Source organism: Anguilla anguilla, chromosome 1, assembly GCF_013347855.1.
Source record: "Anguilla anguilla isolate fAngAng1 chromosome 1, fAngAng1.pri, whole genome shotgun sequence".
Classification (NCBI taxonomy): Eukaryota; Metazoa; Chordata; class Actinopteri; order Anguilliformes; family Anguillidae; genus Anguilla; species Anguilla anguilla.
This window is the reverse complement of record NC_049201.1, coordinates 33,707,659-33,735,341: the sequence shown is the minus strand read 5'-3', so window position 1 is coordinate 33,735,341 and position 27,683 is coordinate 33,707,659. Positions and strand designations below refer to the sequence as shown.

Below are 27,683 nucleotides of genomic sequence, written 5' to 3'. Positions count from 1 at the left end.
TTACGTTTGTAAGCTTTTGTCTAATATTTAGCTAGCCTACAGCCGTAATAAACACTTTGTTTTAAAAACACGCCTAAGCTATGATAGAGCAGAACTAACGAGCTTATTGATCAGTAGATCTAATAAACATCTCAAAATAGCTTTTTCTATAAAGGTTATGATTGCCTGCAGTGCTTGTGCAACGTGAAACATTTTTTTTTTTTTTTTGCATTCTTTAGGCCTATCAGTAAATCAAGCAATATGCGAGAATGTGTAAGTAACTAATTTAAAGCTGTGGTTTGTATGTTAGTTTAAAGAAAAGAAGTCCATGCAAGTATGCAAAGCCTTAACAAGCCGTTTTATTTATTTTTTATTTTTTTACTCCTGCTATGGACCTCTTTTTAAGCAGAGTCTTGAATAAAATAAAGTTGAGTTGATAGGGCGCCGATTTTAAATTTATAAAAAGCAAGCAAGTAAGCTTGCCATGATACAACGGGAACGTTTATAAAAACAATTAGGTTTAAAACCAAGTATTTGCAGAGTTAAAAAAAGGAAAAGCTATATTAAGTTTTGTGAAGGTTTGTTAAGTTTTAAAGTGTTAAGAGTTTTTTTTTTTAAGAAAGCTAAAGTAGAATAAGTACACGCGTTAGTCACTTTTCCTGCGACAAGGTTATGATTGCCTATACAGACATCAGACTATTTGTTAAACAAAACTCTATGTTTATGTATCAATCCCTATCCAAATAAATAATACTTATTATCATAAGTTATCAAAATAATAGGTCAAGCCATTAACAAAGCGAACGTTGTGGGACAACGGTCTCTTTGAATTGCTCAAAAATAACTGCAAAAAGCGGGAAACGTTGGTGGGAGTGTAGGGTGCAGAGTTACAAATTAACCCCATCCACAGGGGATAAATTAGGCCAGCCAATCCCACCAAGACAGCATTATAACTTAATTCCATTGAGAAGCCATGATCTATGGACAGGAAACACTCGAAGAACTGGGCAGCCTATCAGGTATGTAATTTGCTAGGCCTATAGTTTAATTTTGCATTTATAACTACATGTATAAGAAAATTATTAAGGCTCGACGTCTTGATTTATTTCTCAGATTTAGAAGAGTTGCTGTTCGCGACAGACGCACCCGATGCGACGCTTCACGTGTTTGACCCATCAAAATTTAATCTTGCATGCAGCCAGGAAGGGTCTATTCGTCAGAGTACGTTTGTCAGTTCTGTGTGTGTGTGTGTACTTTTAAAATGTTTATTTATTTATTTATCCGCTTTTAGCCTACAATCAGACAGAATCGACACCCGTAGTCGCGGATTTGGAACAGCCAACGCAATTGGTAGAAGCACAGGTTCACGCAGCAGTGGACACCGAAATATACAACTTTCTACAGAGTATGAAACTTTAAAATTTATGTTCACTTTTTTACTTTTATTTTTCGGTCATCTGAGTTGTGTTATTTATATTTTAAAAGACCCTGAAAGTCAACCAGAAGTGGTCACTGAGGCCCCGACGTCTTCAACGGATACCGTTTCGGTACACTTTCCAAGTCTGAAGAAAAAACGCGGTGAGATTTTATTAATTTATGATTTTGTAATCTGTGAACCTGCAGAAACAAATGTGTTCAAATCATAATGAATTATGAATTTCTTTCTTTCTTTCTTACTTTATGCGGCAGAGAATAGCATTTCAGACTTCAACACGGATCTTCTAGACGTGGAACTGGATCGAGAAGCGCTGCTTCAACCTTCCGAGGAGGCACCGAGCCCCGGAGTCGCAACACCATCAGAGGGCGCAACGCCAGGAGCAATACCCCCGACAAACGTGGAGGCCCAAGAAACCGAAAAATCAGAACTGTGTATGTTAATTTTGTCGCTGTTGAACCGTGAGTTGGACGCTTCCAGACAACGTTTGAATATTTTAGAAAAAATATTAAATGGCACTGAAACGCCCGCAAGATACACGCTCTGAATCTCAAGCCGGGCACCCACCGCACGCGTATCGGCCGCGAGCGCACTACGCGCGTATTACGCGCGTAACTGAAGCGTAGTTGAAGTACTGTTATTACAACGGCAGCGGGCGACGTCGTCTCCACCAGATGCGAACGCGTCGCGTACCGGCTGCGAAGCTCGCGCGACACAAGCGAACTGAAGCGTAGTTTTTCGCTTCTGTTCTATTTTTTCGGCTTGTCGCGCGTCACGTTGGCCTGTTTATACACAGAAATATGCTCTAAAATGCTAGGTATACATGCTCTGATTTATATTTCATTCTTATATTACTGGGGGTGTGTCCCTAGTTACCTCCCAGATATATTTTTTTAAAATACAAGCCTTTTCGTTTTGTAAAAATAAATAAATAACTGGAACCTGGGGAAAAGGCAAACTTAGTTTCGCTGTCTTATTTTGCGGAGGGGGTGGGGTAAATTTGAAAATACACCACAGAAAGACGTAGGCTATTGAGTGACGTAGAAGGGAATGCACCGAGCAGCGGTTTGTTAGCTCGAGTATTGGAAGATAGTTTTTAACCAACCATTGCTCAGCCTATTTGACTTCTCCGATGTCTTCGTTCGCCGTGCTTTCAAAAAGGGCTTGTTAATAAAAATCAGATAATCCACAGAGCTTTAAAAAAATCAGATTATTTAGTGGTCTTGCCGATGAAAATGCACCTATTTTATAAATGAAGTTGTAAGCAAGCCTTTATTGCACTTGTACTTCAAAGCTTCCGGTGTTCATGGCGTTGTGGTGTTCATATCCCTTCAAGATTAAAACTGTGACTGACTTTTTCATGATTAGCTGATTTTACTAAATCTGATCCTATAAATGTTTTGACGTGAATGGCAAGACAACACGGGAATTCCCAATGGTTGATTACGGATTATTTATTATTATTATGATCATTACATATTCTTCATGAAATTGGCACGCTTGTTAACCAAGCAAATAAATTAATACAGTTTGAGATTGATTGTTATGCAGGCTACGTTGCGATTTAAGTTTATGGTACTTCTTGAAAGCGTTTACTTTCTCACGTAGGCTATTTACGAGTTAACGAAATATTACCAAATTAACAAACTGAAAAAGGTCTCTCACCAAAGTATTCACTTAACCAATAATCAACAGTCGTGAACAAACGTGAAATACACGTTGTAAAAGCCCACTGCAGACTGCGAGAGCTACTAGGAATATATAGCTTTTACGCAAGCCTTTGCGCGACACAAACGGAACCAGTGGAGACACCCTACGCGTCGCGCCGTGCTGCTTCGCCCTGCTGTTTACGCGACGCATACGCGACGCGTGCGGTGGGTGCCCGGCGTCAGAGTAATAAAAGACACAATGATGAAAACCGGATGTTGGATGCTAATCATGATACTAACCATGACACTAACAGTTTAAACTTACAACAGCAGCAAGCAGAGGTTAACCCTCACCTGTTACACATTATTAATGATGTTAATCAAGGCTCAATAAACATGAATGCAGAGGATGAACCTGTAGAGCATGGGGATGTTGATGTGTTTGGGGGGCTGCTACGCGCTTTGGACGCTGTAAACCGTGCGATAGGTAATTACGTAGAACCAGAGATTAGACCTAACATTGTCGACAATAACGTGCATTCGGCTACAGATAGTACTAATGATGACCAAAATGGTGGGGGCCTTAACGATACAGAGATGCAGGTGATACGCAGACCACATTTCAACAATACAGAAATTAGGTTACGGTTGAACTTTGCATCTTTGTACGATGTGGACAACTACGCAGAGTTTTATGTTCATGTTTTAAACACCCTAGAACATTTAATGAACAAAGTTCACGAGCTGGCGTCCCCCCGACGATGTTGTACAGTTAGAGTTGCGGGGGGATTCTTTGTCTGAGCAGTAGTGATGGGGCCCCTAAACCACACAGTTGTAGTCCACAGCGTTGCAACACCTGCAAGGCTGTGTTGACTCCTGAGAGTAGCCATGTGTGTTTCATACAACGGGTGAAACCTGAAAGCCCCAGCCACCGTTACGTGTTTTATGATTTTGAGTGTCGGCAAGACCAAGGCCAACATATAGGCTAGCAAATTTCATATGCTGTATTGATTTTAATGGCGAGCGTTGGGTGGGATCTGGCAATAAATGCGTAGAGGCTTTTTACCAAAGGTATCGGATTCCAAAGTACAAGGGCTACACATTCATCGCACACAATTCAAAGGCGTACGGCGGCTACCTGCTGATGCAGTATTTAATTGACCAAGGCGTAACACCACATCTAATTATACAGGGCTGCGGTTCCGAGTTTCGATGTACCTTAACGTTTTACGAAGGCTCCTAAGGTATACCTTTCAAAGGGAAACCGCTTTTTTACGAGTGTTTCCCAAACTATACCTTAACAGTTGCCTTAATGGACACCTCAAAGGTACATCGTAAGTTGGATCTGGCCTTCACTGTGGTGCTGAAAAGTTTATCAATCGATGCCAAGCGAATCGATTGTCTCACTTGTAAAGGCTTGTGAATGACGTTTTAATATAACAAGTGTTGTCATAATCATTTTACATCAATCTAATATTGCAGAAGAGGAAGCTATGCCTACTAGAGATCATCTGCTAATCTCTTTAAGAGTCAGTTAAGACGAGACCTTGTGATAGTTTCAATAAATACGTACATATAGGCTACAAAGGATAAAATAAAAAGCATCAATCGGGACATATAAGCCATAGTCTGGGATTTCGTGGAAGCCCAGGGAAAAGGATATAGGCTACATAAGGGTGAATTATTTTGTTCTTATTGAAACAAAGGTCTAATGTTAATTTGTTTTTGTCACACAATATATAGGCAACTGTAGCAGCATATCCACTGATTCCCGCGAACTTTTCTCTGCAATGCAAAAATGATCGTAGATGAAAGGCAAAAGCTCGTCTGTGGAAATTGATCATGATGAATTCTATACTATATCGAACAGAGGTATGTTGACTCCCTTTGTTTTCTAACAATGAAACTGAGTGCAATGCCTGCTGCTCTAGGTTTTGAAAATTCAAAAAAAGGCTACTTTCCCCATTTCTGGAATAAAATCGGTAACCAGAATTACATTGGCCCGCACCCACCACTCTTGTACTATGGGGTCGATACAATGATGGAAAAGGAAAGGGAGGAATTTATGCGGTGGTATAATAACGTGTCTGGAGGGGTGTTTGATTTTAGAAAAGAAATGGCTGAGTAATGCCAGAAAGACGTTGTCATTTTGCTTTAAATGTGCTTAAGGTTCCGTACCGAGGTTCTAGGGAGCACAGGCCTAAACCCTGTCCAGTGCGTAACTATAGCCTCGGTTTGTATGAAACAGTACTGCACGAGTTTCTTACCAAAAGACACCATTGCTGTAACATCGCCCGATAACTACATTCAACAGCAAAAGTCATTTTCCACACCGGGCATTCAATGGTTAGAATATCTGAGTCACCGTGACAATGGATTCATTCAGCATGCTCTGAACCGGGGTGAGGTTAAGATGGGTGCTTATTATCTAGATGGGTATTCAGAGTCAAAAGGGGTGCGCACAGCATATGAAATGGCCGGCTGTTTTTTTCACGGGTGTCCGGAATGCTTTGACCCAAACACCGTTAACCCTCTGACAAAAATGGATTTTGGTGCAATGTATAACAAATTTCAAGAAAAAGTTGACACTCTGCGTAACACCTACAATCTGCATGTGGTTGTAATGTGGGAGCACGAATGGGTAAGATATACACAGGAGAGCGCGGAGGTGCAGACGTTCCTACGATCTTGATTACCCGGAACGTCTGGAACCGCGCGATGCTCTGTTTGGTGGTCGAACTAATGCATTAAACTTTCATTACAAAGCTCAAGAAGATGAGCAAATACATTATTTTGATTTCACCAGTCTATACCCTTTTGTTAACAAGACTAAAGTTTACCCTACAGGTCACCCCACCATCATCTTCCGTGACTTTGACCAAATCGAAGATTATTTTTGGTCTGGTCAAAGCCAGGGTGCACCCCCCTAGACAGCTTTACCTACCAGTGTTACCGTACAGGGTTTCAGGGAAATTAATGTTTCCACTTTGCAGGACTTGTGCGGAATCTGAGCATCAAGGTCGGTGTGAACATTCTGATGAGTTGCGTTCTCTCACAGGTGTATGGTGTACCGTCGAATTGGCTAAGGCTGTTGTGAAAGGCTGCAAAATTGGCAAAATTTTTGAAGTTTGGCATTTTCCAGAAAGGTCTGATTCTCTCTTTAGTGACTACATTACGATGCATTTAAAGAGGAAACAAGAAGCTTCTGGCTATCCCTCTTGGGTGTCTAATGACACTGACAAGGCAGAATATGTCCAAAGTTACTGGGAGAAGGAGGGCATCCACTTAGATCCAAACAATATTTCTGTCAGCAAAGCCAAAAGACAGATATCAAAACTGTTTTTAAATAGTCTTTGGGGTAAATTCGGACAGAGAACCAATCAACCAAACACGACCTTGATCCGGGACCCCGAACAGTTCCTGCAATACATGTTTTCAAATGAGTATGATGTCTCACATTTTTCATTTCTTACAGAAGACGTGGCTCTGGTCCAGTGGAAACATGCAAAGGGTTTCCCAAAACCTCCCAAATTCAGCAATGTGTTCATAGCGGCATTCACCACCGCTTATGCCCGGCTCGAGCTTTATTCCGTCATGGATAAATTGCCTGACAGGGTTCCGTACCACGATACAGATTCTGTCATCTTTGTGAGTCGGCCAGGTGACTGGGTACCTCCTCTCGGGGACTTTTTGGGGGAGCTGACAAGCGAACTGGACCCAGGTGACCACATTGTCGAATTTGTGTCGGGGGGTCCCAAGACATACGGCTATAGAACACTGCTAGGTAAATCTTGCATGAAAGCTAAAGGTATAACACTGCATTTTACTAACACACAGGTTGTCAATCTTTCATCCCTCACAGATTTGGTGCGTCATCATGTATGTAACCCAAAAGCTCCAGCCCGCGAAATTTTCACAAGCACACAGCAAATTGTTAGGTGTAGGAAAGGCTTTTCACTCAGCAACCGCACAGTTTCTAAAACATTCAGAGTAGTGTACAACAAAAGGGTCCTGCTCCCCGATTTCACAACATTACCATATGGCTTCTAAATCAGTGTTTGGGGATGAGGGTTTTGACAGCCATCTTCAACATCCGTTTTCATGCATCATCTCAGAACCATCAAACTGTGGTAAAAGTGTCTTTGTGAAAATGATATTAGAAAACGCATCTCATGTTTTGTCCACCGTACCACAGAATATTGTCTGGTTTTATTCATGCTGGCAGCCAATGTATGATGAACTGCTTTGTAAAATAAAGAATGTACAATTTGTAGAAGGACTTCCTGAATCTTTATGTTCATCTCTGCTGGATGAACATAATATAGTCTTACCCATTCATTTCCTATGGCGGTCATTTTAGACCCGGAACACCACAGGTGTTACAAAGTTTACTAAACCACTCAAAATTCAATGGAAGTGGTGATCAGCAATTTTATATGTTCAAATGCCTAGTGTGGAGGAAAACATAAGGTCTGTAGGCAATCATAACCTTTATAGAAAACGCTGATTTGTAATTAGATCTAATGGTCAATAAGCTCATTAGTTCTGCTCTATCATAGCTTAGTCGTGTTTTTAAAACAAAGTGTTTATCACGGCTGTAGGCTAGCTAAATATTAGACAAAAGCTTACCAACGTAAAAGGCGACCCAAAACATTTGTTTTGAAACTTTGCTACTTTTTAAAATGCTTGTGGGCTATAGCCTACGTAAAAATAAGAATTAGACCTAGGCTACTATTATATTGCGACTCTATTCTGCAGGCCATAGTAGACTATTGTTTTGTTAACGTCTGGAGACATAATGATAAAAGGGTTTCCCCTTTGCGCTACTAGTTCATATAAATATAGGCTATGTTAGCTCCTTGTGTTATTTAATAACCAAAAGCTCTACTAGGGGTGACTTAGCTCATGAGGTAAGAGCGGCGGTCTGTCGGTCGGAGGGCTGCCGGTTCAGGCGTTTCGAAGTGTCCCCTGAGCAAGACACCTAACCTCTAACTGCTCTGGTGAATGAGAGGCATCAATTGTAAATCGCTATATAAATGCCGCCCATTTACCATTGAATAGACTATTTTTTGTTAACGTCTGGAAACATAATGATAAAAGGGGTTCCAAGTTGCGCTACTAGTTCATATAAATATATGTTATATAGGATCTTTGCACACTTCAAAGAGACCGTTGTCTCACAACGTTGCTTTTGAAATAGGTGCACATTTATGAAAAGTCCATCCCCCTCAAAGCAAACCTCCGCCTCACAATACATACCACAGCCTATGCTGTCACATGACAAAAACCCGTCACAGCCTACGCCAGACCCACAAACTTTCGCCGAGCCTGTCCGTGTGACAGTGATTCCAGTCGGACCTAGACATCGGACATAGCTGCTCTTTTTGCTCTCTCTCTCTCCACAATTACGGACATCAATCCGAAGAAGGATTTCCGCAGAGAAAATAACCTAGGTTTGCTTGTTTCTGTCTCTAAATGTCTTCTTTCTCTAAATGTCTCTTCTGTCATAGTTTTTTAAAAAGAAACTCTTTTCACACATAGCCTGATAACTTACAACTGTCACGTTTTGCCTTTGCTTTTTAAACAATTCTAAGATGTAACTACTTGCTATTTTCATTGTTTTACAATTTTAACATGCTTTCGCTTTTCTTAAATTCTATTTGACACAAAACTAACGCTCATACACACAACGCTGTCTCCTCGTCTAACTAATAAACTAATCTACTTTACGAAACAACTACCAAACTTTTCTAACATAATTTATACTTGTTTTAAACATTTTAACGCATGTAACCCTATTAACGCATTCATTTGCCTTTTCGGTTATTTGGTGGCAATTGGTGTTTCAAGACAATAAAATGTTTTAAGTTGCTAAAGCATTTTTACACAAAACTACCCTTTTCAAACACGCTTAAAAAGCACAAAGATAATGAACACTTTCCCTCATGGATTACTTTACTTTTAAAAACAAACATTTCCATTAAAATAAAATATATGCCAAATCACGCATATGCTACGCTAAAAACCAACAAACCTAAATAAAACTATTAAACAATGACTATATAAAACTTTTTTTTTAAATTAAATAATGATTATAAAAAATAATACACCACAGGGGGTGGGACAAGGGGCGGGGGTTTCAATCCATCAAACTTTTTGACAGTTACTATAGGGGGCGGGGAAAGGGGCGGGGTTTCAATCCATCAAACTTTTTGACAGAAACTGCATGCCATTCATACATTACGTCCCTCTGGTTCTAAGCCCTCGAATTGTCATAATAATTCTCCTGATTTGACTCCTGATGTTGCCGTGATAATAATAACTGCATTCCTTTGATTGTGGACCATTCATCTAAAAAATAAAAAATAAAAAATTCATATTTGGCATTGTTTTAAAGGGCCCTGAAGCTACATCTAGGTAAATGGCAGATTTCATGACTCCACCATTGGAAAAAGACAAGTACCCTTTCATGGAAGACTACCAAGAAGAAAATGCCTTCTCTCATAAAAGAACATTGCAGCATGGCACAATGTTGCAGAATTGTACCTGAATGAGCCAAGAGATTTATAGAACACTTCTGTTCCAAAGTGGAAATGTTTAGCCATAATGCGCAACGTCATGTTTAGGAACAAAAAATGTATTCCCTTCCCAGATGGACGAGCCACAACAATTGCTGCTTTGATATCACCATAGATATCTTTTGTCCTCAGAATGAAGCCCGGCAAAAAAACAATGCATTCCGTTCCTGATTGTTGTAGGCTGTGCCAATCTTTCTGCTTTTATAAACAGATCATAGTACTGTTGTAGTCCCAATTCTCAACTAGTCTTGTAACTTCTACACTACTGGTCAAAAGTTTTAGAACACCTTCATTTTTCCAGTTTTTATTGAAATTTACACAGTTGTCTCAATGTACTCTGAAATTAAAGCTTAGAACAAATGAACAATTGGAGATTAATATAAATTTTCATCTCAACAATGAAGTCACCTTTTATAGATATAACAGCTGAACACACTCGTGGCATTCTTTTTACAATGGAAATCAAATATTGTTCGGAAAGTTCTTCCCAACACTGTTGCAGAAGTTCCCACAAATGCGTTGCACTTGGTAGATTTGCTTTCACCCTTCTGTCCAGTTCATCCCAAACCAGCTCAATGGGGTTTAAGTCTGGAGACTGTGATGGCTATTCCATGATTTCAAGCGTATCATCTTGTTCTTTTCCTTTAAGGTAGTTCTGAGATAGCGTGGAGTTATGTTTTGGATCATTATCTTGCTGTAGGATGAACCCCTGACCAACTAGGCGTAGACCAGAGGGTATTGCATGGCGCTGCAAAATGTTGTGGTAGCCCTTTTAGTTCAGGGTGCTAGTCACTCTGTGCAAGTCGCCGACTCTGGATCCAGCAAAAGAGCCCCAGACCATCACGCTTCCTCCTTCATGTATGACAGTTGGTGTCACACACTGAGGAACCATCCTTTCATCTACTCGACGGCGTACAAAAACCCTGCGTGATGAACTGAAAATTTCAAATTTTGATTCATCGGTCCATCAGACCTTCTTACAGTCTTCAGTAAACCACTGCTGGTGCTTCATGGCCCAGGCAAGCCTCTTTTTCTTATTTTGCTATTTTAGCAATGGCTTTTGTACTTCCACTCAAACTTTCAAACCTGCAGCTCGAAGTATTCTCTTCTTATAATGGTCTGTCTTTCATCCTTTGTTAATTGCACTTTTCTCCCCATTATGATAGCAATATACTACTTCCTGCAGTGCAATATTGTCCGAATAATGCTTCAGAGGTGTAGTAACACAGACTGTTCCAACACCGATTTTATACAGACATAGGGTTTGTAAGTAATCATCAAAAGTTGGGACACCTGTAGGAATTGTTTGCATCAACTTTCAAGGCTTAATTCACTCCCATTGCTGCAGAAAAGCTGTAAGTTGTTAACCCATTACTTGTTCCCTGAAAAAGGCCTTTTTTATTACTATGAAATTTGCATTATTCTTCAGTTCTTGAATTTGAATGCATTAAAATATTAAGGTGTAACAGGGCAAATGAGAAAAAGCTCAATGGGGTGAATACTTTCCGAAGACACTGTTTTCTCAAAAATTTGGTAGTAATCAAAGACTTCAAGTAATTGAAGTTAATACGCCCCACAACCCCACATGTGGAAGCTTAGACACATCATACCGTCAGAATTTTGGAAAATAACTTGCCATTTATCTGCGTTTGCCACACAGCATCAGCCATGGCCCAGATAGCAGGGAACACAAAGAAGACAGGCAATTGGTCTGGATGGGGCTTCCAGCACAACAGCGCGATGATGCAGGCACAATTCATCCCTGCGGCTGAGAGAAGTATAAAACAATTATAACAATTACTTTTTAGCACCTATGAATTATTTATTTTTCTCCCACGAATGGCTGCAGAATGCATTGACTCTACCAGGATTCAATTTATTGTAGAACACATTACTGCATAAGGAAATTTTGCTGGATACACTACCTTTATAGCCCATTAAATAATTCACAAATATTAACAGGTATGATGTGGTAATGCAATCCTACAAAATCTGGAAGGCTCAACCCTGGTCCTGGAGCAGAAGAGTCTGCAGATTTTATTTTATTTTTAGTTGTACCCAATCTCTATGCTGTATATATATATGGGGTCTGGAAAGGGAAGTTACACATTTGAACTACAGAGATACAGAATTTTAGACTTATCGGTCAACTGATCGGTCAAGTTGTATGAACTATACAACTTGACCGATCAAGCAAGAATGGGCTCTATGTGTATCAAAAATTCATCAAATCCAGACCTCACCAGCTGCACATGAAGGGGCCAATTCAGATGAGATATGCGCATAAAATGTGAAATTAATTCCAAAATTGCAGACCATGGCAGATTAAGCAAATTCAGTTTGCAGTTGCATGCTCAGAGAGTGTGTGAGTAAATTGGACATACAGTGAGCTCCATATTGTTTGGAACAATATATACTGTATATATACACTCACCGGACACTTTATTAGGTACACCTTGCTAGTACCGGGTTGGACCCCCTTTTGCCTTCAGAACTGCCTTAATTCTTCGTGGCATAGATTCAACAAGGTGCTGGAAACATTCCTCAGATATTTTGGTCCATATTAACATGATAGCATCACGCAGTTGCTGCAGATTTGTCTGCACATCCATGATGCGAATCTCCCATTCCACCACATCCCAAAGGTGCTCTATTGGATTGAGATCTGGTGACTGTGGAGGCCATTTAAGTTCAGTGAACTCATTGTCATGTTCAAGAAACCAGTTTGAGATGATTTGAGCTGTGTGACATGGCGCATTATCCTGCTGGAAGTAGCCATTAGAAGATGGGTACACTGTGGTCATAAAGGGATGGACATAGTCAGCAACAATACAAGGTAGGCTGTGGCGTTTAAACGATGCTCAATTGGCACTAAGGGGCCCAAAGTCTGCAAGAAAATATCCCCCACACCATTACACCACCACCACCACCAGCCTGAATCGTTGATACAAGGCAGGATGGATCCATCCTTTCATGTTGTTTATGCCAAATTCTGACCCTACCATCTGAATGTCGCAGCAGAAATCGAAACTCATCAGACCAGGCAACGTTTTTCCAATTTTCTAATCTTCTAGCCTGTGCCAATTGTAGCCTCAGTTTCCTGCTATTAGCTGACAGGAGTGACACCTGGTGTGGTCTTCTGCTGCTGTAGCCCATCTGCTTCAAGGTTTGACGTGTTGTGACGTTCAGAGATGCTCTTCTGCATACCTCGGTTGTAACGAGTGGTTATTTGAGGTACTGTTGCCTTTCTATCAGCTCGAACCAGTCTGGCCATTCTTCTCTGACCTCTGCCATCAACAAGGCATTTTCGCCCAGAGAACTGCCACTCACTGGATATTTTCTCTTTTTCGGACCATTCTCTGTAAACCCTAGAGATGGTTGTGCGTGAAAATCCCAGTAGATCAGCAGTTTCTGGAATACTCAAACTAGTCCGTCTGGCACCAACAACCATGCCACGTTCAAAGTCACTTAAATCACCTTTCTTCCCCATTCTGATGCTTGGTTTGAACTTCAGCAGATCGTCTTGACCATGTCTACATGCCTAAATGCATTGAGTTTCTGCCACGTGATTGGCTGATTAGATATTTGTGCTAACGAGCAGTTGAACAGGTGTACCTAATAAAGTTTTGGTGGCACGAGGGAGACCTACACAATATTAGGTAGGTGGTTTTAATGTTGTGGCTGATCAGTGTATATATATATATATACATATATATATATATCACTGCAGTGGTGATCAAACTTAAACAAAGCTCGTGCTAGTGTGCTGTTAGCCTTTGATTGCAATTCTATGAGATTTTGTTATGTATCTAGCACAAGCCAATGGCACTAACCCATAACATTTATTTTTCATGTCAATAGCTCAATCAAATGTTCAAAGTGAAACTGTTTAATATTTGTTTTTATTTTTTTATTTTTTTATTAACAAACTGTGTTCATTTATCCTGAACAGTTTTTCTGAACAGTTTTAAGTTATTTTGATAGGTTTAAAGCATTAAGTTATTTTGATAGTTAATGGTCATGAAGAAAGGGAAAGGGTTAGGCTATTAAGTTATCATATTGTATATTGCTTCTACCAACACCCATCCCTTACTCAAATTCCCTTCCAAACCTTTGAAATCCCCCTCAAACCAAAAATGAATTTTGAACCCAGATTATTATATAAACTAGACCCCCCCCCCCTCACCCCACCGCAGGACCAGAGTGGAGTCTCCCTATACTAATTCATAATTTGTGACAGTCTATTCGGACAAAATAATCAGCAATTTTTACCTTGATTCAATTAATTGGTCCCACTTACCAAAGGTGAATAGGGCAAATCTTCCTGTATACTGTGCCATCTTCCCAAAGGCCAAGGAGCACAAGGCATTTGTTGCACCAAAACAAATCATTGAGTAGCCCACAAAGTATATACCCATCGTGCAAGTTACGTAGTACTGCAGGAAGACATGTTAGCGAGACATGATTGTGAGAGACTGAACTTACCAGAAAATAAAAATACAAAATATGAATTCTACAAGTAACATCCCAGCATTTATAGAGCTGTGTATAGAAATGCTGGTCTGGTTTTTTTTATGTTTTTCTAATCAACCCCCCCCCATATTTAATTAAACAGTAATAGTACATTTTTGAATAAATACAGGATCACAATCACAGATAAAGTATACCATATAGTCTTTGATGCACCCAATGGTCCTATCATTTTTAAAGGGAATGAGTCTTTAACAAGCACTGATTAACTGCATCCCAACCCTAATAAATGGGATATGCATTGAAGACATTAAATGCTCTGATTACTTAATTACTATCTTAGAACACTATGTAGTGACTCACCTGTTCCCCCCGTTAAAGCACACTGGAATTCAACAACACAAATTTGAGTTCTGTTTGGAGATTAAGTAGCAAATACTGTGTCAATAGTAAAGCTGGCAAAGTACATAGTGAGTTCCACGAGGGTGCAAAAGCATGCATTGCACCCTCGATTCATGCATCGACTCCATTGAGAGACCAGGTGGATGTGGGATAACACCAATGAAGTACATAAGAACTACAAGGGAAACTGCCTTCTCAAAACAGCGCTTTTTCCACGGCCCATAGTAAATTCTCTGATTGGCCAACGTGACATGGCACATGAATGTGGTCAGCTTGTCTGTTTTGCACAGTGTAATGGCTGCTGAGTAATTCAGTTAGTTCACAAACAGCACCATAGCATAGGGCAGAATATCAAATGCAAAAATGCATTAGAAACTTTTATTAAGCACAAGGTAAAAACACCCAGGCAACAGTTGCTAGCCAGCTAAGCTAGCAAAATTTATAACTGTTAGCTAACAAGTAGTTATCGTGCTATTTAGCTGTACTAGGCCTACCCAGAGCCATAGATAGAGCTCCACGGCTCTGGGCCTACCCACAGCTGAAGTAAGTGAAGAAGCCACTGTGGTTTTTTCAAGACCGTGTTTCAAATCTCATCGATTTTGTTCTCAACCAATCAGAGATCAGTCCGCCTAGTCAACGCAAACGGAATAGTGATATTTTGTCATAATTTTCTCTTTTCTGTTCAGCCAAAAAAAAAAGTTTATGCTCCAGGAAAAATGTATAATGTTATTGCCTGCCTCTATTGACTACCTCAATGTGAGCTTTTGGCATCTAATTCGCGCAGTAGCAAGTTTGTTGGATTTATACAACTCTCATAGGAAATACATGGCAGCCTCATCATATAATTATATTTCCGGGCCATGGCAGCCATCTTGCGGTGGTGCCACATGTGGAATCGAATTGAATAGAATTGAATGGTGTCACGTGACCACATTTTCCTTCTAGTTCTTAAACAGTTCAGTGGATAACACTCATGCCTCTTCATAACTGTTTTAGGTGCACTCGGTCAGTCTGTGTCGTCCAAATTTCTTTCTTTCTTTAAGAACATGCAGCGCATCTGACGTGCATCTGATGACATCATCAGTATGCGCAGCTTTCTAGATCCTTGTCACACACCAATGGTGTGAAGGTCATGCCCCCCCCCCCCCCCCCCCCCCCCCCCCCCCCCCCCCCCACCGATTGTCCTTTGAAATCCCATATAATGTAGAACTCCTATGGGCCTAACTCAAGTTCTCACAACTCTATAGAACTCTAATTCAAATGCTTGCAGAACGCCTAGGATCACTGCTGTCACCAACGTATCTATACGCACAAAGTCGCTGTAAGCAGTAACCAGGCTCTGCCGATTTAGCTCGCTGGCGGCGACTAAGCCTAGCCCATCCAGCACACGCACGATGTTGCCTCGACTAACCATGACAAGCTACTGGAAGAAGAACCTTGTTGACCACGGGAAGAACCACATCGCTGTTGCTACGGAACAAGGACTCGGCTTGCGCGTCTCACATCTGGAAACCTCCACAATTTCACAACACCAAGACTGGTTTCTCCAGGACCCCACAGCGACCACTGGAGGCCGCTACCTAAATGGATGGACAGCAAGACTGAGTAAATTTCCAGGCAATAGAAGTTTAGCTTAGTCTGTATTGAGTTTAATGTGACTGTGTGTTTCCATTTTGTGTTTGACAATCATTTGCGCTGGTGATGTAATCTAAGAATACAATCATATGTATAGTCTTTCTCTCTCCCTTTCTCCCTGACTAACTTTCTAACCCTAACGACACCACACTCGTTGTATAGTCGGTAGTGGGCGAATACCTAGCTTGGTTGCATGTATTTCTTAAGAGCTGAAGTTTTGCATCACTCTCCGGCACTACCAGGAGCAATAATCCTTCGTAGCTGAGCTAAGTTACAGAGAAGCCACACTGTACGCGGCACTGCCTGGCGGCGACACCGCCTCCATTCATGTTGGGATTGCAGGCGGCGCAGGCCGAGGTGGTGGGGGAGATGGCTGAAGTTTAACTTTGATCCCCAGGCGGTCACATTGCGGTAACCAATCAGATTTGATCTAATGATCCGTCAAGTAAATTGTCCCAATGTTTTTATAAATATATATTTTAGTTCCACATTCTATAGTTCCACAATGGAGGACTCACTCGTAATTGCCTTTATTGGGTGTGGTGTGGGGATGGCTGGTTTAAGCAGCCACACCTGCCCTGGGTCAAGCTAATTACACCTGGCTAGTTAGATAATTGGTTATGAATTAGATAATTGGCCAGGCTAATTGGGCCCAGGAACAGGGGTGGCTGCACCTGTGCGTAGTGAGGTAATCAGTGCGCACAGGTTAAATCTGCCATCCCCACCCACACAAGGGAAGCCTCTCTGTCATGACAGTGTTTTACATCTGCTCCTTGGCGGTAACATCTTGCCAAACCCTTGTAAATAAATGTGGACTATTTGAACATCTTTTCCCTGTGTCTCTGTGCTGGAGGGCCCCTAGGAAAGCCACTTCAGTGGCCTGTGGCTGGCTTGTTTGCCACATTGGGTTTCCCAACTTTATACGATCTCCTACAGAGACACTGATAAGTGGAACGCAGCGTGGAGAAAAGTCTCTGAAATTGTCGGTGGCTCTGCTATGTAGATATAGCCATTACTATTACCAATGACAAATTAGGTGCATATATATATATTCCAGCTGAGGAAATTGATCACTCAAGTAGGTTTTAAATGTCTAAAAGACAATGGTTTTCATGAATTTAATCATTTTTAAAATAATATTGTACCCTATAACGCCACCATGTCTCAATTGGGGCAGTCCCTTAGGTATAGGCTCAATTTGTCAGTACCAATGTAACAGCCAAATGTCATCAATTGAGTTCTGAGCATTTTTGTGATAAGCCAATTTTTAATTATGGCTTAATGCAGTTTTTGGAGTATCAACTTTCATCACAGTAACTTTTTAGAGGGCCCTCTCCTGAACAAATTAATGCCAGTTACATTTTGATTTGTCTAACAGTCTTGGAGGAGATATCTTAAAGATTTTACAAAAACTTCAAAATGGTGGAAAATTCTAATTGGTAATTGACAAAATGACTCCTGGATCTATTTGAGTTGTCCATGAGGAGAGACATTCTGAATGGCAAGAGAGTTATGATTGTTTGAATACTGGAAATTCGAATGATGATAGCTCCACTAAGGTGCTAATCAGTGCCAAAATCACTCAGTTGCCATTGGGATGTACCCTCTACCAAGCTGCAAAGTTTCATAAGTCTCAGCCAAGTGGATAAACCAAAACAAAGTACAGATGAAAATGGCTAAAATTGCGGTAATCCAAGAAGGCAGCAACAAATCCATAAATTATACCTGTTAATATCTCAACTGATAAATTTGAAGCTGTAATGTGCTTTAATTGTTGGCTCAAAAGGTTTGTGATGGTCAACAACGCAATTTATAATGGTACACTACCAGCAGCCAATAGATGCGCTGTCTTTAGCCCCGTCCGGACAGGCTTAGTAGGCTATTGCAGAATAGCATCGATAATGTAGTCTACCTATTTTCATCATTGCACATCAGTAGAAAAATGTACCCAAAATAGTTGTAATTCGCATAAAATATGAACATGTTGGTCCAGATGGTAAGAGACACTGTAGCAGTCACTCCACCGGAGAGGCAGATTGGTCTCAGCTGCGTCGGCTGGTGGAGAGAGCACACGCACCTTGGCTGCGTTAGCTAATCAGCCCAGGTGCTTAAAGAGGTGCTTCTTTCCACAGTTCGGGAGCCGAGGCCGGGAGCTAACACCGAGAGTGTAATTATGATTTTCGTTTCATTTTATTTTGAGCACTAAAAAAGAAAGCAATTCTCAGCTGGGATGCTGGAGGAGTTGAACCTGGCCAGGAAAGCAGGTCAGCTACAGAGCATGAAAAGTTGCTGCTCTGTTTTACTTTCTTTTGTCTTTGTTATTTTAGCTTGTTGTTTTAGTTTATTGTTTTTGCCTGGAACCTGTGAGGGGGAAGGGTGAAGGTGTCTCTCTCTCTCTTCATGCGACAGACAACTCGGTACTGCTGCATCTCCCTCCCCGGGGTGTCCCACTTGGTGTGTGACAGACACATATTACTCTCAGTGCTTCATTCACATATTAACCTCTATTTGGGTGTATGTGGAAAAACACGGGATACCTGCGTATTTGTGCAAAACGTCTGATTCCAGATCAGCTCTATTTCTCAACTTCAATGCTCTGCAATTTGTGGGTTTTTTTTAATCTTTCTTTTCTTCGAACGACTGTTAAAAAAATAAAATGGCCATATGGCCTAGTGAGTTCATAATGTTTGTGACAAAGATGTACTTTTTTCTAGACTTGGCTCTGTACACCACAATTTTAGATTTGTAATCAAACAATATGAGCAGGGGTGATTTGGGTCTTAGGAAGTTCCTTTCAGCCACCACACTTTGCTCTTGTCATCACTCTGATACAAAGAAATATTGATTTCATATGTCCACAGGACCTTTTTCCAAAACTCTGCAGGCTTTTTTTTTTTTTTTTTTTAAAACATACTTCTTAGCAAACTGTAACCTGGCCATCCTGGTTTTGCTTCTAACTAGTGGTTTACATCTTGCAGTGTAGCCCCAGTAGTTTTGTTTATGACGTCTTCTGTGCACAATAGTTTAGGGAAGTCTGCCTCTTATCAGACCCCTAAGGTAAAAAAAAAAAAAAAAGATGTTTTCTGTGTTGACAGGGAGTCAGCAGGCGTGATAAAGAGACTGTGCTCAGTAGCAAAACATTTGTTTTACCAGAAGCGTTTTTCAGCTAGGTGCTAAATGTATTAAAAAAACCATGTTAGATGGAAATATTTAAAATGTAAAAGGGGAACCCCCTTACACTAATAGCAGTTCACTATTTATTTTGTCATTGTTACTGTGTTACAATGCCACTACACCAGTGCTTATTACCAACTTACCGCTTCTTTCTAAAATCAGGAAAAATGTTGTCTCCCAGCTTCAGTCACAGTCATCCTCTAATTGTGAAACATTTCAGTCTGATTTTCACCCCGTACATAGCACTGAAACCACACTGAATTGAAAGTTTTCAATGACCTGCTGATGGCCACCGACACTGGATACTAAATCCATCAGCCAACATTAGATCAATCAAAATAGCACCATCTGTGTCCTCACCAAAATCAAGAAAACAGTCAGTCCAGATCAGTACATAATCAACTTCAAAACACTACTTCTGACATACAAAGTCTACATGAGTCTGCACACTATGGCAAGCCGTTTTAGCTTTAATTCATTTCTTGAGGATATCACAAATTCAATTCTAATTAGTTAGAATGCAAATTGTTGATATCAGATATTCAATTGTAACTAGTTATGTGTATTTCTGATATCAGAAAGTTAGTTAAAATGACTCTTCTTGATATTGGAAATTCAATTTTAGCTAGTTCAAATGCCAATACTTTATGTCATAAATACAATTTTCGATATCAAGAATTTAAATTTAATTATTGAGATCAAAATTTGATTTAATGATATCAACAAGTGGATTTTCAACAAGTTAAAATTTTATTTCTGATATCAACAATTGGCATTTCGACTAGTTAAAATTGAATTCATGATATCAGAAATTGGTATTTTAACTAGTTGAAATTATATTGGTGATATCAATAATTGATTTTATGATATCAGAAATTGGCCTTTTAACTAGATAAAATTCTAACTCCCATTGAAATAAATGAGAAAAACGTCTTAAATCTCAATAGTTAAAATAGAATTTCCGATATCATGAATTGGCATTTTAACTATGTTTATTTATGATATCAGAAATATACATTATAACTAGTTACAATTGAATTTCTGATATCAAGAATTTGCATTCTAACTAGTTAGAATTGAATTTGTGATATCCTCTGATATCCATGATATTCCCCTTCTGCAACTACACACCGCTGCATTCTGGTCTTCCACTGATCAAAGAAGTGCAGTAGGTCTTCTTCCGTTAGTTGTCTCAGAAGCTCAGTCGTTTTCTTCTTCACTTCTGGAACAGACACGAAACGGGTTCCCTTGAGTGCAAACTTCATTTTAAGGAAAAGAAAAAAGTTGAATGGTGCCAGATCTGGTGAATAGGGAGGGTGGTCAAGTACGAGTCTGTTCCAGAAGTGAAGAAGAAAACGATGGAGCTTCTGAGACAACTAACGGAAGAAGACCTACTGCACTGCTTTGATCAGGGGAAGACCAAAATGCAGCGATGTGTAGTTGCAGAAGGAGAATATATTGAAGGGGAAAGGAATTAAATGTTTTCTTCATTAAAATTGAATTACAGCATTAGACTCATTATTTAATAGCCACATAATTTTAGACAAGCAGAACATAGTTGCCGTTTTACTATAGCCAGGGAAACTGACTTCTTTCTAGTTGTATGGTGGTTGCTTTTTCTCCACACCACAAGATATTTGTTTCTACCTCTGATATCACTGCACCTTGAAATCTTTTTTTTTTTTTTCCCCATTTTCTCCCCAATTTAGTCGTTATACCAATTAGACCAGCCACAGTCCTGGTCAGTGCGCTATCCTCTGTTGGTCTGGGGAGGGTGTAGACTTGCCACATGCCTCCTCCGATACATGTGGAGTTACCAGTCACTTCTTTTCACCTGACAGTGAGGAGTTTCACCGGGAGAGCGTAACGCGCGCGGAGGTTCACGCTATCTCCCCCGGATCCCCTCCCCGCTGGACAGGCGCCCCGACCAACCAGTAGGAGTCGCTAATGCAGCGATCAGGACTCATACCCTCACCGGCTTCCCACCCGCAAACACTGCTAATTGTGTTCGTCGGAACGTCTGACCAAGCTGGAAGTACCGCTGCCAGTGATTGAACCCGGGTCTCTGCGGTGGTAGGCGAGTGCTTCTACCTCTACACTACCCAGACGGCCCGCACCCTGAAATCTTAAGCTTCTTAATTCTCCTTAATTCTTGCTGTGAGTAACCTTCTTGCACAACATGTTTACCTGGCTCTGCACATCTAAGCCTTACCCCTTCTTCTTTGACATATTTCTTTTTTCGAGGCTATTTTACTTTCTCTACAGGCTAAGCGTATTTTTAAAAAAGTAGGCAGATAAGATTTCCTTCAATGTAACTACCCCTCAACTCCCTCCATCCCCTCCATCTCCTACTTTGCAAAATAATTGAATAGACTGCCAAAAATTAGTTTAAATCTAAGTTTGTACTTTGGTTTTTTTATTCAATAAATGTACATAAATTAACTGAATTCTTCTCAACCTAAATTATTTTTTTTAACCACAAGTGGCCTAATATTTTTGGCTTTTGTACTGTATTTATATTCAGCAAAAACATTTTTTTTAATGAAACATGGTTAAGTTTTCAGACCCCTCACTACCTTGTTATAGTCTCCAGAGAGGAAAGCCTGCTCCAATCCACTGTATATAGTCAGTGGTATAAGAAGAAGCTGTCTCTTGTCCTTGAGATGTCTGAATGTACCCTGAACAGCACTGCCCAGTGGTTCCCTATTCTCCCTGTAAGTCCTGGCCACATCCCCGTCTATGTTGTCCAGAAGCACTGCCACCAGAACCATGGCAAGGACCCCAAAACCTGTAAAGAGCAACGGGGAGGCATCAAAGTGGCTCGCTCCATTGTCATGAAATTGACATGGTGTGGTAAGATGGCTGCAGGTGTGATTTTGGATGACACTTATGCTCTGGATGACTGGCAGTTCCTCACTGATTAACCTGTGACCTGTGGTAACATTTTTGATTTAGTGTATAAAATACCACAATGACATACTGTATAACACCATGTGACACATTTACAATGAAATGTTTGTCTATTTAGCATCACCATAGCCATATACATAAGTTATTGTCATGGAGTCCCAAACAGAAAATATAAAGATCCCAGTGATCTTTATTTTTGTGTAGATCATTTGTCTGTTAATATTGATGTTTGGACCCCCATATTATCGGCAAATAATAAGTGGGTAGCACTATTGAACACAGCAAGAAGGTCCTGGGATCGAATTCAGCATTCGCGTGGGTTTCCTGTGGATACTCCGGTGTCCTCCCACAGTCCAACGATATGCAGGTTACTGGAGATTCTAAATTGCCCATAGATATGACTGTGTGAGTGAATGGTGTGTGTGCACTGTGATAGATGGGCAGACTGTCTAGGGTGTATTCCTGCCTCTCACCCAATGCACGCTGGGATAGGCTCCAGTACCCCCCGCGACCCTGCCCAGGATAAGCAGATATAAATATTGGATGACTATTGTTGTGTTTTATGTGCAGTGTCTTTGTCATTTTTTGTCATTTGTAGTACAAACATTTTTTAACTGATACAGGTCATCCTGTTTTTGCAGCTAACTAGGAGTTTACATCTTGCAGTGTATCCTCAGTAGTTCTGTTTATGACATCTTCTGCAGGCAATAGTAACTGGCACATCCATGCCCACCTCCTGACGAGTGATTTTGATCTGTCAGACAATTGTTTGGGGATTCTTCTCCATTATGGTGAGAATTCTTATATCATCAACTAAAGAAGTCTTCCTTGACCTACCAGACCCTTTGAGATTACTGAGCTAACCAGTGTGCTCTTTCTTAGTGATATTCTAAAATGTTGATTTTGATAAGCCTATGCTCCGACTTTTTTTCTTTTTTCTCAGCTTCATTAGCTTTCACTGGCCCAACTCTGGTCGACAAATACCAATAACAGACTCCAAAGATAATTAAAAGCGTAGAATTAAGACTACAAACCATCTACAAATGGACAGACTGGTGGAATTTAATAAAACTTTAAAAACAATGATTTGTAAGTTTGTACACGATGATAGTAAAAATTGGGATAAGTGGCTGAACGCTCTATTGTTTGCAGTGCGTGAGGTATCCCAGCTCAAAGATTTTCTCCCTTTGAGCTGCTTTTTGGTTGCCAACCTTGACGCAGTATATTGGACCTGGTTAAAGAAAGCTGGGAGGACGGTCCAAGCGCGAGTAAAAACAAAATTCAATATGTTCTGGACCTGCGAGCGAAACCCTACACATTGGGACAGTTGTCACGTGAGCATATGCTCCAGGCACAAGTACGTCAGCGACGCTCATAAAATAGGGGGGCTCAATTGTGGCAAGGGCCGTTTGTGGTTACACGGCGGGGCAACACAAATTTATCATTTAAATTTGTTAAAGGCATGGAGAGTGGCGGTGCCTGTTACGTCAGAGATTGAGAGGGATGAGTTGGGACCTGAGGTAACAAAAGCATCCAATTCCAACCCGGTCCTTTTTCATAACCATCTCTCGCCGACCCAGAAAACAGATGTAGCCCTGTTGCATAATCACTTTTCTGATGTGTTCTCTCGCCTGCCAGGGCACACAAATCTCATTCCGTACCATATTGAAACCTTTCCTGGGGTGACGGCACGTTTCAGACCCTATAGGTTGCCTGAGCACAAAAAGAAAATTGTGCAGGCTGAATTAGAAGCTGTTAGAAATGGGAGTATTAGAAGAATCAACCAGTGCATGGTGCATCCCCATTGTGTTAGTACATAAGCAGGATTGGTCTGTATGGTTGTGTGTTAATTATCGCAAGGTGAATGAGGTCTCGTTTTGACACTTATGCCATGCCCACTCCGTATGGCTCATACCAATTTGTCACTCTTCATTTCAGGCTGTTTGGGGCACTCGCCACGTTTCAACGCCTGCTGGACCGAGTATTACGCCCTCACTCTGCATACGCTGCTGCCTGCCTGGATGACATGATCATTCACAGTGAAGCAGGTGGGCGTGGTGCTCCAGTCTCTCAGCAAGGCTTACGGCCAACCCTAAGAAGTGTGCAGTTGGACGGAGGGAGGTACGGTATTTGGTAGGTAATCCACAAAATTTTACATAAAACCTTCCGACACAAAGAACCCTGTTGTAAACATCAGACATGGTTTCCTCATATTATAGATGCCACACCATACCGACATAGCAGCCGAGTAATGTGTTGACCAGATTCTGTGCCGGCCTGGTTGTGTTTCCCACAGCAGATCCAGGGTATTCACAGCTATCAGTTGCGCCACAGAACCACAGGTCCTCTTCTGTGATTTCAGCTTTGGAAGAGACAAAGTTAAATAGTTAAATGGAATTCCATTTCCGTTTGGACACTGCCACTGCTCTGTTGGTCTGACAGTCATAGCTGACACTTGCATAGTCCACATTTAATATCAGATTTCATAGAGCTATGGCCCAGAGAAAACATTGAGTTATTTCACTTCTATTTCAGTCTTCCACCACTAAAGGGTCCATAAAAGCAATATCTCTAACCATGAATCAAAGAATCATTAAATTAATTGGTTCATAATTCAGGGTAGCATTTGAATCCCACCCTCAAAGTGGCATTTCTACCAAGTACAGGTTTTTCCACACAGTCAATTTTGGCCCTGTAATAGTCAAAAATATGTCTCCATTGCTGTGTTATGGTGTGTTAAGAGAACCGCCCGCATTTCTCCAATGGGCACCATTTTCATGGTATGTATTTACAGACAGGGACAGAAGTGTGCCTTCTATGGTGCCCATCGGGTAAATTATTTTTACAGTGTCCAAGTATAGCGAAAAATTGAAAATGACCCAACTGGAAATGATGACATAATGTCCATGAAAAATATCAACTCTCAGGGAATCAGAGAAAAAAAATGTGCAAATTGTACCTAAACGTGATTGCTTCAGTTATAGCGCCCCCAATGGTGGACATGGGATATTTTGTAGGTGGGAGGGAGATTTCAGACTCAGTTTGTCAGCCCTCCCACTACACTCAATTCTGGGTTTTGACAAAAACTGCAGATCCAAGCTGGGCAATTATAAAATCATTTGCACAAGAAAACAGCTCTGCAATGTCACTGGGTGAATTCTGGGATACAGCTTATCTTTTCTTATTATATTGCTGCAAACTATTTTCTTATTACAAACACAATTTATTTTTATTAAACTTTTTTGTGCAAGTGAAATGTTATAACTGCTCTCATTTTTAATGTTGGCATTTCCCACTGCTTCTAACAACATCTAACATGCTGTACAACATATTGCATACTGCAGCATAGAAGTAAGGAATCGAACTGAATTTAACATGAGTGTCACTTGTAAAAATTGCTGTCAATCTTCTTCTGCGCTTAATTAGTGTCCATTGCTTTATCAACGTAGATGACTGAGGTCATGCAAATGGCAAAATTGTTTGAGAAGTGGCTTAATAAGGATGCTGCTGCTGCTGCTGCTAGATGTCAGGGGACTCAAGAACCATGCAATAAAATAAGGGGAGATCAACTTGTGGCCTGAATCATAATCTATAAAATATATAATCTATATAACCACGCTACATTAATACTTTCAAACTTAATAAATACTGCACCCATAAACACAAAAAATGCGTACCTATATGTGAAGTGTTACCACTAAGATATTTGCTGGATAAAACGCATATTTAAACGTAGCTATTTCATTGTATATTGGACCTGTCACTTTCGTGCTGACATATTTCTCTTCCGTTTGTGAGCTAATTGGGCAGGCATTCTACAATAGTGAACGTCATAGTACATTTCAAACAACTCTGGTGTATATTGCCATTTAGGTAGCGCCAAAAATAAATTATATCTTAGCATTTAATCTGATATTAGTGGATGAAAGAGAATGGAGGCCTCAACAGTTCAACTCGGGACTAGCCTAACTGGATAAACTTGTGTTGATGAAAATGGAAAATCATTCAGTTAAAACGATTAACGATTGTAAAACTATTGTGAAAAACTCAAGGAACCAGGTGGATGAGCTTGGGGCCCATCATAACTAGCTTCTGCCACTGCTACTAGCCTTGTTTTTTAAATTTTATTTTACCACAAACAGAAACTTTTTTAATGTTCCAGAGTTTTAACTGGCCACAGTACAATGATGACACATGGAAAACATAAAATGCATTATCTTTAAAAAAAGCTAGCTAAAGAACATGACATGTCCTTGTCCACTTTTCATTAAAATTAAGCGCTTTCTCTTTGAATCTCGCAATGCTACCAAATATTATAATAAATATTATGATGAATAAACAACACACATTTCAGACCAATATCTGCATTTATAGAATGCAATGTATAGGTTCCCTGTGTTTTTGAGCTTCTTATGTATGTAAAAAAACGTGAACACAACCTTTGTCTGATATTAATCTCTTGATGACAAGCACGTAATTGAGCATGTGCATAAGATCAAAAACTGAAAAGACTGAGTCAATGATCTTGAGTTTAAATGATTCAAATCAGTGAAATATACTGAAAACATTTGAACCTTTCATCTTATGAAGATTGGACAATTACTGAGGAAGTTATGCTGTTTTGAAGTTAGACATTTATGCTGAATGGGCTGCCAGAAACCCAGAGATTTTCACTGCCAAAGATTGTCAAGTGATTCCCACACTTTTGTGACATATTTCCTTAGCAACCATGTATTTAAATAGATACCAGTTACACCAAATTGCACATAATGCTTTGTGGTGGTATATTCTACCTATTTGATGCTGAATGCATGGAATACAAATATTTAAACTGCTTAGAAATCAACTTTAATATAGGTTGAAAGAAGAAGTTGGGATCCTCACTGCCTCTTGTTCACACCCACTCAGACTTTAATTATTAATTTATGCAGCCTTAGTCACACCCCTCTCTTAAAGGAGTACCATGGTGATTTTCACACTTTCTCAGTTTTATGTGCTATTTGCACAAGAGGCATTGAAGAAACACAATGAGTAAAGTATTAAATATGTCCGTTCTGTATTTTTGGAGAAATATGCGTTTTAAATTTATCGTCCTATTTTCAACCGGTTGAGAAAATTGTCAACTTGGTGCGTCACGAACACAGTAACCACTCCCCTTTCCACGCCCCGTAAACCCATGGATAACTCGAGACCCATAGTTTGCGTCGCTGGCTTACAGGCAAGACAATGCAAATATTTGACTAACGTTAGGTTCACTTAAATTAGAGTGCCTTTTAAGGACTATTAGATTATTTCTGGTTATATTAATTTAGCTAGCTAGCTAACGTTAGCTAGCTAGGTAGTTTGCCTTCATAAGGCAATGTTATCGATAACGTTAGCTAGCTAGTTTGCTTTTATGAGGACGTTATAGTTGTGCTTTTATCTTAACTTGGCTAGCTAGATAGCAAAAAT

The 27,683-nt window shown here is 40.3% G+C and overlaps 1 protein-coding gene and 1 long non-coding RNA gene across 4 annotated transcripts in view; one reads left to right on the top strand and one right to left on the bottom strand.

Annotated features, from left to right (window-relative positions):
* Positions 1-27,683, bottom strand: part of LOC118220034 (protein unc-93 homolog A-like) — a 58,686-nt gene that overhangs the window by 5,341 nt on the left and 25,662 nt on the right. For all 3 annotated transcript variants that reach the window (XM_035403629.1, XM_035403636.1, XM_035403645.1), the window contains 4 exons: positions 24,466-24,594; positions 21,899-22,110; positions 13,942-14,077; positions 11,278-11,409 (listed from right to left, as the gene is read on the bottom strand). In XM_035403629.1, coding sequence (XP_035259520.1) covers positions 11,278-11,409; positions 13,942-14,077; positions 21,899-22,110; positions 24,466-24,594 — 609 coding nt within the window. The remainder of the gene's footprint in view (positions 1-11,277; positions 11,410-13,941; positions 14,078-21,898; positions 22,111-24,465; positions 24,595-27,683) is intronic.
* On the top strand, positions 192-1,817 carry LOC118220054. Its single transcript, XR_004763905.1, has 3 exons — positions 192-1,384; positions 1,465-1,557; positions 1,669-1,817. It is a non-coding gene; the product is annotated as an uncharacterized LOC118220054 (long non-coding RNA).